This window comes from Pantherophis guttatus, chromosome 6 (assembly GCF_059756535.1).
Source record: "Pantherophis guttatus breed Tessera chromosome 6, ASM5975653v1, whole genome shotgun sequence".
NCBI lineage: Eukaryota > Metazoa > Chordata > Lepidosauria > Squamata > Colubridae > Pantherophis > Pantherophis guttatus.
This window is the reverse complement of record NC_142068.1, coordinates 39417447-39433663: the sequence shown is the minus strand read 5'-3', so window position 1 is coordinate 39433663 and position 16217 is coordinate 39417447. Positions and strand designations below refer to the sequence as shown.

At 37.2% G+C, this 16217-nt stretch overlaps 1 protein-coding gene across 1 annotated transcript in view; it reads left to right on the top strand.

Moving 5' to 3' along the window:
* Positions 1–11605: 11605 nt before the first annotated feature.
* Positions 11606–16217, top strand: part of KY (kyphoscoliosis peptidase) — a 42157-nt gene continuing 37545 nt past the window's right edge. The window contains exon 1 of the mRNA XM_034439595.3: positions 11606–12098. Coding sequence (XP_034295486.2) covers positions 11951–12098 — 148 coding nt within the window. The 5' untranslated portion in view covers positions 11606–11950. The remainder of the gene's footprint in view (positions 12099–16217) is intronic.

Here is a 16217-nt window from a genome sequence, read left to right as displayed (position 1 = left end):
ATATGCCTGTCAAGCATAGGAAATCAGAAGTCAGGCAGTTCAAATGAATATATATGCTTATTAAAAGCTTAAGCTCTCTACAAGAATCTGAACTACTAACAGTCAAGGCAAATTGGCAGTAGATAAGAGATCATGGAATTCGAGGTGGATTAAGATGTTTTATGGGCACAAGGCGACTCAAGACTGATGGTGCAACTCTTTCCTTAGTAATAGTCTGATCATCTCCTACTGTGTTGCAGGACTGTCTTAATGCATGGGCCTGATAGGCACTTGCTCGTGGACCACACGAGCAGAGGCGCCCCATACTAATCTGTGTGTGTTAACCCTTCAATGCACCTTGTATCATATAAATACAGCAACATATTTATTACATTTTACAGCATTTTTTATTAATACTAACATGCAAGTATATGTTTAATTTTATCGACCATTTACATTTTTATTCCTGTGAATAGTTGTCATAGGGGCCCCAATACACTGCTTTGCCCAGGGCCCATAATGATATTAAGACGGCCCTGCTGTGTTGATGGCTTTAGGACAGACCTTGAATGTGGTTCAAAAGGTAGATAAGTAGATGGAGGGGGGGGCAGAAACGATATGAAACAACACCAGGAGGGTCACATTTGCAGTTTTGCCATATGTTATCTCAGTGCTTAATCAGTATCCTCTCAATACAAGATATAAGCAACTCCCACCTAAAACTGATTGCTGTGATTACTTAAACCTATGAAAATCAAATTAATTGGGATGATATCCTAGATTAGCTATACATGATGAAAGCTATGTGACCGTCTACCATGAATAAGGCACTGGTTCTTCAAAAACAGAATAATTGTGTCAGACCTTGCACAAGTACAATACTTCTCTGATTATTAATTAAAGCTAGAGCTGCTGCTAAGCTTTTCAGTCATTCTAGTAGGATACCATGATGAATGGTATCAAGCATGTTAAGAGTTCTAACAGGAACAAGAAGAGTGCATTTTCTCCAGTAAGATCCCAAAAGCCACCAAAGCAATAAATGTAATTTATATTCTATGAGTAGGTCTGAACCCTGACTAGCAGGGATCAAATGCCTAAATATTAAGGCTACATTACAAATCACTGGTTAAAAAAAGAATGCTTAGCCTTAGCCAAATGAGTATAGAAATTGAGATCTCATGTACTGCAAAAAGAAATTTTAAAAAATGTGTTTAATTCCTGATTTGTGTCCTACAAACCAGAAAAAAAATGACTCTGTCTGAACCAAGAGTTATAAATATACCATAACTTAACATCTGAAGAGTTCAATGAGAGGAAAAAATTGAACTCAGGTTAAGCAAATCACCACACAGTCTCTTTATTCTGTGCTTTTATCATACAATAAAACATGATTGCATCTTTAGAAATCAAGGGGACTTGTTTGAAAATGACTATTTAATAATTTCATCTTTTTATTCCTGTCAAGCCAACAGAGTATTGGAAAGAAAGGACTTCATTAAAATAGCCTTCTGAAAACAGACCAGAATAGGACCACATTTGGTGTAGGAGGAGAAACTGACCAAAGAAAGATTGAGTTAGAAAATGGACCAGGTCTGGCTATGAACTTTATAACAAAATATTCTGAAAAAAAGTCCTCTGGTTCATCCATTTGGAAAATGCAAATTGGGAGTGGTTTGAAATTCTGGGACAATTCCATTCAGAGTCCCTTGGGAGTTGGGCAGCATAGAAATTCGATAAATTAAATTAAATTAAATTAAATTCTAGGTTCAGTCTCACTTCCCTCCAGGTTGCTGAGTCATAGAAAGGACTATACTGCTCTCCTGTGCTGTATAAGCTTTTCTAACAACCCATATGCACACAATCTGAATATCCCTTTAGGATAAAATTCATACTCTGCAAAAAGAAAAAAGAAAAAAAAAACCCAAAAACCCCAAAAACCCAGAAGGATGCAATATACTTCATTCAGTTCTGGTTATCAAGATACAAAAAAGTTGTTTAGACTCTAGAAAGAGCAGAGAGATGAGCAACAAAAAATTATTAGGGTCTGGAGGTTAAAACATACATGATGAAAATGGGTGTGTCTAGTCTAACAAAAAGAAGGACTGGGGTGACATGATAGTCTTCGAATATTTGAGACGCTATCACAAAGAAGAGGGAGTCAACCTATTTTCCAAAACACCTGAGAACAAGACAATAAATAATTGATGGAAGCTTATCAAAGACAGATCCAACCTAAAACTAAGGAGAAATTTCCTTACAGAAAGAACAATTAATCAGCGAATGGCTTGCCTTCAGAAGATGTGGGTGCTCCATCATTCAGGGGTGAAATTCAGCAGGTTCTGACAGGTTCTGGAGAACCGGTAGCAGAAATTTTGAGAAGTTCGGAGAACCAGCAAATACCATCTCTGGCTGGCCCAGTGGGGGTGGGAATGGAGATTTTGCAATATCCTTCCCTCAGGAGTGGGGTGGGAATGGAGATTTTGCAATATCCTTCCCCTAGGAGTGGGGAGGAAATGGGGATTTTGCAGTACCCTTCCCCTGCCATGCCCACCAAGCCACGCCCACAGAACCGGTAGTAAAAAAAATTGGATTTCACCACTGCCATCACTGGAGGTTTTTAGGAAGAGATTGGATAGCCATATGTTTGGAATTGTATAGGATTTCCTGCTTGGACAGAAGGTTGCCTAGAAGATCTCCAAGGTCCCTTCCAACTCTGTTATTCTAAATTTTGCATACTTATAATAGGCTATCTTAAACCACTGTCTTATACAGAAGAAAATGCATTTCTCACAACCACTACTGAATAAGAGGCTAGAAAGATTCCAAAAGTCATATTCCACATACTTTGTCTGCCTTATTTTTTTTCTCGAAAAATTTTTTTTTTCATTCCTTGTGGAATCTAAGTTATTCCTAAGTACTTCCTATTTCCTATTTACCCAGGATATCAAGATATAAATTGGATGTATATGTAGGATAGATTTATTCATCATACATCTTGATAGCTTCCTCTACTCACTAATGCATCTCCCTGGGACTTATTACTATCTTACTCACAAACAACTAATATATATATATATATATTTCTTTTTCTTTTTTCATGTGAATGTTAAATTTCTTCTTTAAAAATTCAGTCTACATTCCGGAACAGCAGAATTCAGTATCAGAGCAACATCTTGTGCAATCAGATTAACATATCAAGATAATGGACACAAATGTCAACAATCCTAGGCATAAATAAACAAGTTCCATTGAATCTGGTAGGAATTATTTTTTCTAAATAAATATGCTTAAGACTAGGCTAAGAGCTCAAGCAACATGAAGATACATTTTTCACAAATATAAAATTACAGCATGGAGTCAGAACTGATGACAAATATGGGTGGAAATGTTTGCTTACTCCTTTTCCCTCTTCAATTATTTTTTTTTAGGGGAGGAGGTTGCTCAAAGTCACTTCCTGCAAGCTATTTCTCACAAGCTACATGGTGAGAGAAAATATGGGTATAATCTTGGTTATAAATGGGACATAAATCATGTAATACAGTTTTCAGTCTATTCTGAAAATCAGTCAGATGTACAAAGTGCTTAATGGGCTAGCAAATAAATTCTGCTGAAAGGTGTTTAAGAACTAGAGTTGTGCAAAACTTCAAAGGAGTGCTTCAATTCAACCAAACATCAACTGAATCATTCCATCCAAGCATATTTGTGAATCAAAGCAGGGAACTGTATGAAAGCAATGAATCAAATCAGCAACTTCAAAGCATTTCATAGCCTTTCGAAACACGTCGCCGACTTTATGGCTTTTCTGTTGCATTGGGGGGGGGTTGCTACAGACAATGTTTAATACTGCAACTTAATCCCATATATGAAGACAGAATAGAAGATCAAGATTTGTGACTTTGCCATTAGTAATTCATCAATGAGTTTTATCACCTTATTAAATTTGCTACCTGTCAGAAAGCTCATTTGAGGCAACGAAACTAACATTGCTTTGAGCTTTATTCCCTTTTTCAGATCTTAGTCACAGAGAGAGCCATAACTTTGCCCTCTTTTTTCCTAGTAGAATGTTATACTTCTGTGCCAGGATGGTGGGAGTTCATTCACTTTTTAGCATTTTGAGCAATGGTGTCCACTGGGTGTAGGCTCCAATAGGCAAAAGTATTGACACAGCATCAGAACCCAAGCCTAACTCTTTTTGGGTCTGCATCACTGTCATATTTATGTACAAAGCAACAGAGACTTGATTCTGAAACCGCATCCACCATTGTGTCTATTTCGAGGATTCCTGACCTCACAGACACTTTTGAATGAATACAGAGTTAAGGCTCAGCAGTCTAATGTACACTTCTGGGACAAGACTTACTTTGATATTCTGTATGATGAAGTTAGATTTAAGCTATTAATTATTAACAAATGAAACTATGCTAACAGTCTATCAATTATTAACAAATGATGTACTCTAATACTTATAGGCTCTGGGCTAAATGCTTTTAAGATGTGGTAAGGCTACAAATGTCACTTTCTCTGTGCCAGCCTCTTTCTCTGTGGCCTTCCTATCTCTGTAGCATACTCTTTAAGGCAAATTTACCCTTTCTATGTGGCTCATTATCTATATGGACCTCTTAAAAAGGTAAAGGTTTCCCTCGAATATATGTGCTAGTCATTCCTAACTCTAGGGGTCAGTGCACATCTCCGTTACAAAGCCGAAGAGCCAGCGCTGTCCGAAGATGTCTCCATGGTCATGTGGCCAGCATGACTAAATGCCAAAGGCGCACGGAATGCTGTTACCTTCCCACCAAAGATGAGATTCTACATGCCTGGCCTAATTGAAATGTCAATTCAGCATCAAATGTGCTTTAAAGAATACAATTCAAGCAGGCCCTTGAATTTATAAGAGGAAAGTAAGATCATCCCTGATTCTTATTGGGATGGCAAAGTGGGGAAGGGTAATATTTGCACGCCTTTTCTTAAATGCACTTAGATGATAACACCATACTTTCATTTTTTTATACACACTCACTGTATTATGTAAAAGGAGTCAGGGTTTGGCAGCTGTGAAACAATAAATTTCACACTACAGATTATTAGAAAAAGGAGTGGTGATAAAATTGTTGAAGCCTTAATGGTGTTATATAAATCTGTGGTATCACGTTTTTGGCATTCTATATTTGTACTGGAAAAGGTGCCAAAAAGAGCAATAAAAATTAAAGTGTTGGAACAGTTTCCTTAACAAAGAAAGGCTAAAATATTTAAGGTTTAAAAAATAAAAAAAATAAGATAATGTACTAGTAGTTTATAGAAATAAAGATACATGGTGTGGATAAAGTGGACATTTTTTTCTCCCTCAAAGTAGAACCTAGAATCTTCTGTGGGAAAGGATGAGCAGCAGGATACATAACAAACAATAAAAAACATTACTGCACATATGATTTAACTGACGGATCACCTGCCAGAATTTATGATGAAGGCCACCAAATGGCATGATTCCAGAGGGATTAGAAAATTTTTTGGATGATAGAATATTTGTCATGAAGATCATGTGTGGAGAGAAACTGTGAGGGAGGCTATAGCATTCATGCCCTGCTTGGAGACATCTGGGAGGCACCATTCTGGTCCTTATGAAAATGCTGCACATTTTTTTTTCACTGTCATTTAATTGTATGATTCTATCCCTAAATTCTGTGAATGCATAATTATGAAAAGTTGGTTAAAACTAGTTAACCTTGTTTAACATCAATACCTGTAAATTTATCAATGGAAGTGTCTCATCTTCCCTCCTTTGCTAATTGATTGTCATCATTATCATCATCATCGTCATTTTTCTTCTTAGACTTACATACCACTTTACAGTACTTTACAGCCCTCTCTAAGCAATTTATAGAGTCAGCATATTGCCCTCAACAATCTGGGTCCTCATTTTACCTACCTCGGAAGGATGGAAGGCTGAGTCAACCTTGACTCTAGTGAGATTCAATCTGCCAAATTTCAGCAGCCAGCAGTCAGTAGAAGTAGCCTGCAGTACTGCACTCTAACCACTGCACCACCATGGCTCATCATCATCATCATTTTAGCCATTGTCTATCCACAGCAGGATGAAGACCTCTTCCACATGTTTCCATCCAATACAATCATAAGCTTTCTATTGCCAAATGGACCACAATACTTGCTGATGTCATCTTTCCAACTTGTCTCTTTCATGTATGCTTTTTTTCAAGTGGGATCCATTCTATAACTGTCTTGGTCCACCTGCCATCAGTTCTCCCTGCTATGTGACCAGTTGTTACTCAAAAGTAATAACACCCACAAAAGAGGAAATGCCAGATATCCTACCTAGTGGATGAAGAATCAAGTGCCATAGAATCAATGGGAAAATGTCAAAGCTTCAAGAAATGACTGTGTTACTGTTGACTGTTGGCAGTCACAATTTACACAAGATACTAGCAAAACTATATTCAAGATGCCTCAAAGAAAAGATACCTGATGCATGGAAAAATGCTGAAATGATTCTTATACACAGAAAAGGGGCTCAAGATGATTTAAAGAACTATCGCCCAATAAGCCTTCTTTCAATCATCTACAAGATTTTCATCAAGGTAATAGCAAAAAGAGTATTGAGAACATTAAATGATGCACAGCCAAAGGAACAGACAGGGTTCAGAAGTGGCTACAGCACAATGGATCACATCCATGTTGTTCAGCAAGTCATTGGGGGCACAACAACTACACCATGCCTCTGTGCATGGCTTTCATTCACTACGAAAAGGCATTTGGCTCAGTATTCCAGCAAGCAATAATTAATGCCTTGCTCAGCCAAGGCATAGACTCTGCTTACATAAACTTACTACAATCAATATAAGAAAAAACAATGGCGACAATTTGCCTTAATGGTATTAAAGTGGAAATCAACATAGAACGAGGTGTACAACAAGGCGATACAATATCACCTACCCTTTTCTCAGCCTGCCTTGAAGAAGTATTTCACAAACCAGACCAGGAAAAAGATGGAATAAAAATCACTGGCGCCTATTTAAATCACTTTAGATTTGCAGATGATGTTGTTCTCTTCTCATAAGACCCAGAAGAACTACAAAGACATATACAAGAGCTGCACAAAGCAGGAGAACCATTTGGCTTAAAAATAAACCTGACAAAGAGCCATGGATCTCAATGGAAGGTGATACAAAACAAAAAATTGAACGGCGTGTTAAATGTGGTTGGCAGGCATTCGGCAAGCTAAGTATAATTTTCAAGAACAGCCTCTTCCTATGTCTGAAGAAAAACGCTTTTGAGCAGTGCGTGTTACCTGCTCTAGCATATGCTGGTGAAACATGGACACTAACCTCACAATCGATACAAAAGCTATGAGTGGTGCAAAGAGCCATGGAAAGATTGCTCGGCATTACAAGACAAGATAGAAAAACCTATACATGGATTAGAGAACAAAAGGAAGTATTTGGTATCATCAAGAGAGTAAATGAATTGATTGTTATAAACAGAAATAAAACTCCAAAAACTATTAGGTTGTCTTCGTAGGCTACATTAAGCCATAAATCTGTAATTTACATTTAAGCCTGCATGTTCTAAAACCTTAGTCTGTGAAATTAATTCTTTATTCCATTGTGCAAACCCAGAAGTTTAGGAGAATAAAGTAAGCCATGTGTGATGATGTCATAGAAGTGTGACATCAGCCAGAACTCTTGGGATGAAAAAGAAGCAGGGAATAATTCAGTTTCTACCAAAAAAATAATAATAATACTGTGATATTATGAATTTTATGATGTTAAATGAATTTGTTGATTAATGTAAAGTTCCATATGTAGTTAGAATCCACACAGAGATATGCTTATCTTAGAAACACCATCCATTTCCCCTTACTATCTTGCATGAAAATTAATACTTACTATCTTACTAATACTTACTAAATTACTATCTTGCATGAAAATTAAGCCCTTATTAAGTGTAACTTTTCTAAAACATCTTGTTGCTCAGAACTGGAAATCTATATTGTACAGCATTAGTTTCTCACATTCTGCTCCATTAAATGAATCTTTTCTCTGTAGCTGAAATGCTACATTTTGAAATTAATGAGAACAAGGATGATTATAATCCTGTTAATTGAGAAAAATAGCTAAAATACTTATTTGCATTTTTAACTGCTATTTTCTGTCTGCTTACACAAATGTTCAAACGTCAGGAATATACTTTATAGAATGATAAGCATGCATTCAGAGTTTTGTTGTTCTAAGATGTTTACTGCTAAAGTCATCTTTCTGGGATTCATCAACTTGGTGAAAACATCTGAACAATCATTATTGATTACCAAAACTTGATTTTCAAGTTTTAGAAATGGCTGAGGAACAAAAGACATCCATGTTCATGCATTCTGTACAACTGATAAAGCCAAAGAGTACCAAAAAGAAGTTGTAGCACTATGATGGGATATATAGTGTTATTGTGGAGTTATATTATTGTGTAATATATGGATTCAGGATGTATTACTGCAATGAATACAAGCAAGCAGTTTCACAAAAGCCAATCATAAAATTATCTATCATCATCATCATTTTAGCCATTGTCTATCCACTGCAGGATGAGGTCTTCTTCCGCATGTTTCCAACAAATATGGTCCTAAGCCTTTTTTTTTTGCCAATTTGGCCCACAATACTTGCTGATGTTGTTGATACATCTTGTTTTAAGTCTCTTTTGTGGATGTTTTGTATCAAGTGGTGTCCATTCTATGACTGCCTTGGTCCATCTGCCATCAGTTCTTCCTGCTATGTGACCAGTTGTTATTCAAAAGTAACAACACCCACGAAAGAGAAAATGCCAAATATCGTAGTGAAGGAAGTATCAAGTGCCATAAAATCAATGAAAAATGGCAAAGCTCCAGGAAATGAATGTGTTACGGTTGAAATGTTGAAAACATTTGAAATGCCTCAGAGAAGAAAAAATACAAGACAAGCTAGAAAGACCTTCACATGGATTAGAAAACAAATCAAAGTATGTGATATCATCATGAGAGTAAAGGAATTGAAAATTATCTATAGTGTACAATAAATCTGATCAAAGTTTCACAATTCATCTAAAGATGAATTCAATTAATTAGTATTATTTGGGTATTTATTTATTAGATTTTTTTATCCCATCTTTATGTCATATTTCTTCAGACAATTTGCCCTTCCTATGAAAGAACCCACAGGCCTATAGGAAGCAATCTAGATGGGAGCATGAACCAACTGGTTTACATGAGAGCTTGGCTTAACAGATTCTTACATCAGAGCCGGAAAAAAGCAAGTGAAATTGCAGCAGGTCAGAGTTTCTTTCTCTAACATAGACTTTTTTTCTGTTGTTCACTCCCTTCAAGGCTAAACTGTCTCACTTTTTTCAGTCTCTCATATAAATCATTAATTTTAAAAAATATTAAGTTCAGGACTGAATATTTTGCTCTTTTCTATTTATTGAGGATTGATTGACTGATTGAAAATTTATATAGCCACTACTTTATGGATTATAATCCTAGGTGTCTTACAACAACATATAACTCACAAAACTCCACAATAACACTATATATCCCATCATAGTGCTACAACTTCTTTTTGGTACTCTTTGGCTTTATCAGTTGTACAGAATGCATGAACATGGATGTCTTTTGTTCCTCAGCCATTTCTAAAGCTAGCTTCAACAACTGACATCTGCCTTCCCAAGCAGAACTCAAAACTATATTGAATAATTCTAAGCATTGTTTTATTAACATGTGAAATTAAGGCTATTATATGATAGCTTACACACTCTTTGAAGTCTTCTGTCTTTGGTATGGAATGATCCCTTTCAATCTGTTGGACACTATGTTGTTTTCCAGGTTTGTTGGCATAGTTTGGTTAATCCCTCACAGAGTTCTGTTTTATTGCTTGTTATGGTCCATCAATTCCTTTAGCATTCCAACTTGACCAGATTGCTGATATAACTTCATCTTCTAGTTCTAGAGATTCTTGCAAGTAGAGAATATCTTCTAAGATATTATGAACATTGACATCTGTACTGTGCAGAATTTCAATAAGCTCTTTCCATCTTTGATATAGTTTCTTTGAATCTATTACTATCTGTCTATTAGTAGATACCAGTTCAAGTTGGAACCTTCTTCTGAGTTCAGAGATCTTTTGGTAAATCTTGGGTTTTTTGTGTGCCTGCTTATATCTTTCATGTCTTTACGGATGTCATAATACTTCTTGTCTCCTCTAAAAGCGCTCTGCAATTCTTTGTTCATTTCCTTCCTTTGATCTTTATTTTTCTTGGTTCAGGCTTCTGTTTTGTTCTTCACAATTTCCATCATTTCTTCCAACATTCAATTTGCTTTCTTCTGTTTCTTGGTCTTTGAGCAGTCTCTTTTCACATTCATCCTGAAACATTTTCGGTTTCATTCTATAGTTCCTCTCTATCAGTGAAGATCAGGACTTTAAAATAATTCTGTTGTTCAACTTGAAAATGGTGACACATGCTCAAGATCACATCATGCAAACTGGTTGGTTTTGTTCTTCTGTTTCAGCTTAACTTGTAATTTAAGGATAACCAATTTACGATCTGTTCCAAAATCTGCTTTTGGCTACATCTTTGCTCTTCTAACTGAGCCGTTAAATATGAGAATTGGTCATAAGCAGGGGTGAAATGCTCCCGGTTCAGACTGGTTTGGCCGAACTGGTAGTGATGGCAGCCGGTGGTTCGGAGAACCAGTAGCAATGGTGGCATGAGGCTCCGCCACCACCCGATCGTGATTACTTCCTGGTTTTAACCAGGAAGTAACCTGTTTTTTACCCTCTGCACATGTGCAGCAGGAAGCATGTGCACTTCCAAACTGGTTGGGAAGGTAAGTAGATTTCACCCCTGGTCATAAATAACTTGGTAACTGAACATGGGCTCCAGAAGCACAAAAAAATTGAACTGTCCTTCACTCACTCCCAAAAAACCGACAAGCCAAACATCATTAAAAATCCAAGTCTAGATAGAGACCCAATATATATTTAGAAAGGATTCTTAAGCTAGCACACACTCACCCCAGTACACTGGCTGGCTAAACTAGGTTGCTCATAATTGCTAATCCATATTACCTATGTTTCTTCTCAGACTTTAGCTGGCCTAGAAGACTGCAAAAAAGAATTGGTTGAGACTTCAGCCTTTTTCATTCTTAGACTGAATGGGCAAATTTAATCAAGTATGCAAAACGTCACAAAAATGGGGGAATGCAAATATTGTGCTGTTGCTGTTACATCTTGGAAGATCTGGTCAACTTCTAAAGATAGTTGAGATTGCATTGTGAATTGTTTGAGATGACTTAGACAATGTCAAAAACTTCCATTTCCAAAGAGCATCCAGATCATTTATCTCCTTTTTGCTATTTTTTTTTTTTAATTTCACTGATTTTCTACCCAAACTAGCTCAGCCTAAAGTCTTGTTTTAAATCCAAACATTGGTTTGTCAATCAAGGAGAAATCCTTTTAGGGAATGGGCAAGCTTCACAAAGTAAATTCTCCGACAGCAACAGAGGTATTAGCAGGATTTATGTATGGGCAAGGATTTCATGCTGAAAGGGCAGCCAGAAAAGGAAGAGGCTTAAAGAGGACACGATCTGAAACTTGACCCTTCTCTCTCTGTCTCTCTCTCTGTCTCTCTGTCTCTCTGTCTCTCTGTCTCTCTCCCTCTCCCTCCCTCCCTCCCTTCCTTCCCCCCCCTCTCTCTCTCGTATCTCCTTCAGGTTTGGGAAATGGATCTGTCCTGGGATTTCCTTTCAAAACTGACTTGTAACCTGCTCTTAGGTCATGTAGAATACCAACGATATCATCCAGAAGCTTGTGTGTGTGTGTTTGCATGCATGTATGGGTGGGTGGGTGCATTTGGATATAGGGGGAAGCAAAAGGTGCACAGTGTTTCTCTTTAGAGACAGTATAATCAGTAGCTATAAGGGAGAAGAGGCAATGATCTGATGGGGACTATGGAGTTTCCAAATGTTCATAGTGCAGTTGCTCTACAAATGCTTCTTGTAGTCCAATCTGACAAGAGACACACCACTGCTGTGCAGAAGCTGCGGGAAGACAAACAGGGGAGAAGCCTTGTCCTACAGCAAAATCAAGGTAAAAAAAAATTGCATTGACTGGGGAGTTTGCAAGGAGGGCTAATCTGTACATCTCCTTTAGCAAGTATTATTTTAGCAGAATGAGGGGATTGGGGAATCAAAGGGAACAAAGCAGGTTGGGGTATTTTTTTGGTTGGTTTGTTTGTTTTGTTTTGCATATATATCTGGATAAACAAGAGTTTAACCAAAAGGGGGAATATTTCTTAGTCTTAGCTCCTTTCACTTCTTCCTTTCAGTTTTATTCTTTTCTGCCAGTCTTTGGATGGAAGCTACAGGTAGTGTGACTGCTGTTTTAATAGTGTGTAAAGCAGCACATGGTTCTCTGAATGGCAATGCAGCTGGGAGCAATACAAGCATACAGCACAACACAGGGCTAAGTGCAAAGGAACGCATTGTGGCTATTTTTGCAAGGATTATGAATGCAGATAGTCCTAGCTCAGTGGGAGATTTTATCAGAGCTACTGGATAGGCACTGTAATTTTTTTTTCTATATCTTTTTATCTACCATCTGGATTTTTGCAGCACAGGCCTGATAGTCCTAGATTTTATAGCGTGAGATTCTGTACCTCTAAAGTATGATGCAGAAATCACCCTTAATTTGCAAACAAAGCCACTGAGAGAACAGTCTGAAATGGACAATGATTCAGTAATTCTATTTCCAGCTGCTGCTATAATAAACAAAGAGAAGAAATATTTCATGTGTCTATATAAATATGACTGTATTAGTATGCATAGTTGTGATTAATAAAAGGGTATCAGAATAAGACATTTATAGCTTCATTCAAATCTAAAGCCTAGATTGTGTTTTGCAGAGGGTATAAATTTTAATAGTGACTTAGCAGATTTTATAGTTGCTGCTGCTGCTATTTTGATTTTGGAATGAATTAGACAAAGCTTTTATTCCTATTTGTTAGTACATGAATACTATTCACTGATTAAGTGACATGCTACTGAAGTTTATACAGGTTTCCCATATTATTCATTTTACTTCATAATAACTTTCTGGTAAAATAGTTTAAGGTGAGAGGAAGTCCAAAGTCAAGTTCATAATTGAGCAGTAACTGGAACCTTATTTTCCCTTTCCTTAACCATTAAGTCATATAGGTTCCTAAAGCTTGTCCTTCTATCCATCTTATTATGGAGGGGTGCACAGTTTCCACAGGGTACAGTAAAAAAAAAAAGTATCACTTAAAAAACAGGTAGAGCTTTTATTGCAGAGTTGTGGTTGCCATCTTGGCTTTTTTGACCATACCTAGTAGATACCTCTGTAGGGGTGATATATGTTTAAAAAGAATTAAATCATGGATGGCAATTCAGTGATTTCACCAGAGATAATGTTGCTGTTTTTTTGTTTGTTGTTGTTCTGAGAAAGAAAGAGAGAGAGAAGATGATAGACAGAACAGAGAGATGGAGAGAGAGAGAATATTTGAAGGGTGGAGGCTGGTTACACAAATTGAGTTTATTTAACCCAACAGAGCCTTAACATAGGGATTCTGTTCGTAACCGGACCACCAAACTTGTAAGCGAACATGTGTTCACACAATGCTACATTTGGTGTGCACACGCAAAACTATCCTCCCTCCTGCCCCACCTCTACTACCTCCCCCAGGCTGGAAAGTTTTGCCTTAATACCTTTATTTTTAAGATTAACTTTGCAAAAAGTAAAAATTTAACACTTTAGAATCACAGAAACAAAAGCACCAACAATTTGCTGCTGAATTTCAGCAACATAACTTGCAAAACTAAGGTTGGGCCCTTGGGCTGGTCATCCCATCTTTTATTAATCTTTAGTGGGACCACTCTTAAATCACCCATGTATACTTTCAGACATGCAGTTATGTATGATTATCCAAAAACTGAGTAAAGTTTTGTTCTTTGTCACACTATTAAAACCAGAGTAAGGTGTCTTTCCATGCAGAGTTCAAACAGCTGTGTTCCTAAGACACCTTGTGTGATTGAAAGGCTTCTCCAGTTACTTTTTTGTGTTTTGTACAAATATATTATCTACAGGGCTAGGCACGGCTTCTCTTGTGGATATAAGCATAGGCTATGCACACAAACACATGTGGAAACAACTGGAAAACATAGAGCTTTCTGAAGGATGTGAGTGCTTTAATTGTTCAAAGAGAATGCTCTGCTCACATCATCTCTTTCAAATATCTTGCATAGTCCTAAACATTTTTTAATCCTTGGTAGTACAGTGGTTTAAAGCACGCTGTTATTAACACAGCTGCCTGCAATTACTGCAGGTTCGAATCTCTCCAAGGCTCAAGGTTGACTCAGCCTTCCATCCTTTCTAAGGTAGGTTAAATGAGGACCCTGTTTGTGGGGGCAATAAGCTGACTTTGTATAAATATACAAAAGTATGAAGGCTATTGCTTAACACATTGTAAGCCGCCCTGAGTCTCCAGAGAAGAGCGGCATATAAATCAAATTAAAAAAAAAAATCCACCAGATAATTAAATGGTGGAATTCACAGCCAAAATTATGTCAAAATGTTAGCACATGCGTGAATGAGATGGCAGTCTCTGAATTTGATATCTAAACAAAAATAAATAAATGATGTCAACTTGCAAATGGGACGTTGTGTAGTGACACAAGTATTGATTATGATGACACGCATGTTGACATTTGTTCCCCTCTACCCCTCTGAACTGCTCATTGTACCAACAAAGACGGTTTTCAAAGCAGACCAGTTAAATTCATCAAGAATAGAGCTATCGATGGCTTCTAATCTTCATATTTTGAATCTTATCTCTGGAATCAAAAGCAGCATTCCTTAAGTGCCATAACCTTCTTGTGAACTTCCTGAATGCTTCTGTTAGCCACTCCATGATGCCATCTTTCATAGTAGGGATCATAAGCAGGAACCATCTCCTGTTGTGGTGATAGATTTATCTGTGTAATGATGCTTTGTCCTGGCTTTCTCTATGCTTTGCTGTTGGAGAAGGTTCTCCATAACTCATGGCATAAGGAGGATAGATTTGTGATTTTATTTATCACAAATAAAATTGTGGTTGCCTAGCCATTCCAGTGACAGTGTAAATAACTAATGAAGAAAGGCTATAGCAGAAAGGCCTTTAGTAGACAAATCTTCTAAAGTCTTCACATGAAGGGAATTAAAGCAATCAGCTAAGAATGATTCTATATTCTGTTTTCTATTCTACTAGTAAACAGGTAGAGGAAGCAAAATGCTGGTTGTATATAATATGAACAGACTGTTGGTTTGAGGCTGTTGTTTATAAAGAAACTGTATTGCTTGCAGTGTATCAAACCATTTTGATGTTCCTTCAGCAGCTGATTCAGCCATCGCTCCCTGTGGTCTGCCTGGGTCGGCTGCAGCAGGCAGGATCAATCAAAGCATGCCAGGCTATGTGTGTTTGTTGCCAAACAAGGAAAAGCCACAGCAATGGACACAGTGGAAGATTTTCCCTTGAGCCAACACATTTCAGAAATGGTCCTCAGGGAGATTCTGTTATTGTGGTTTCTTGCCAGCCTTTTGATTACGGATAATAAAATCTAATACAACAACACCAAGATACCTTCTTTCATGCCTGGTGGCTATGCCCTGAAGCGAAAAAGTACTGGACCAAGATGCAAGGTTGGCTAATAAACTGTCAAATTGAGCTAAATCTGGAAACATTTTTCCTGGGAATATTAAAAACTAAATTTGATTTAAAAAAATAAGATATCTGATCCTACACATACTAACAATGGCTAGAATTGAGTTCATGCAATATTGGAAGGAACGCAACATACCACCAGAGGGATTGATCATCCAGAAAATATATGAATGTGCCGAAATGAATAAACTTACCCTAGAGTTAAAAGAAAAAGATGATTTGGAATATTACACGGTTCGGGAAAAATGGTATAGGTGGATAGACAACAGAAAAAAAAATAGGTAATATACACAAGGAATTTGAGGAATAGACATTAAATGTATATATATATATAGGTTCAATTTATATGCCACCCTTCTCCGGAGAGTCAGGGCGGCTTACAATGTGTTAAGCAATAGCCTTCATACTTTTGTATATATCTGCTTAGTAGGGCTTTCGGCCCCCACTAAGCGGTGTTCTTTTTTATACAAAGTCAGCTTATTGCCCCCACAATC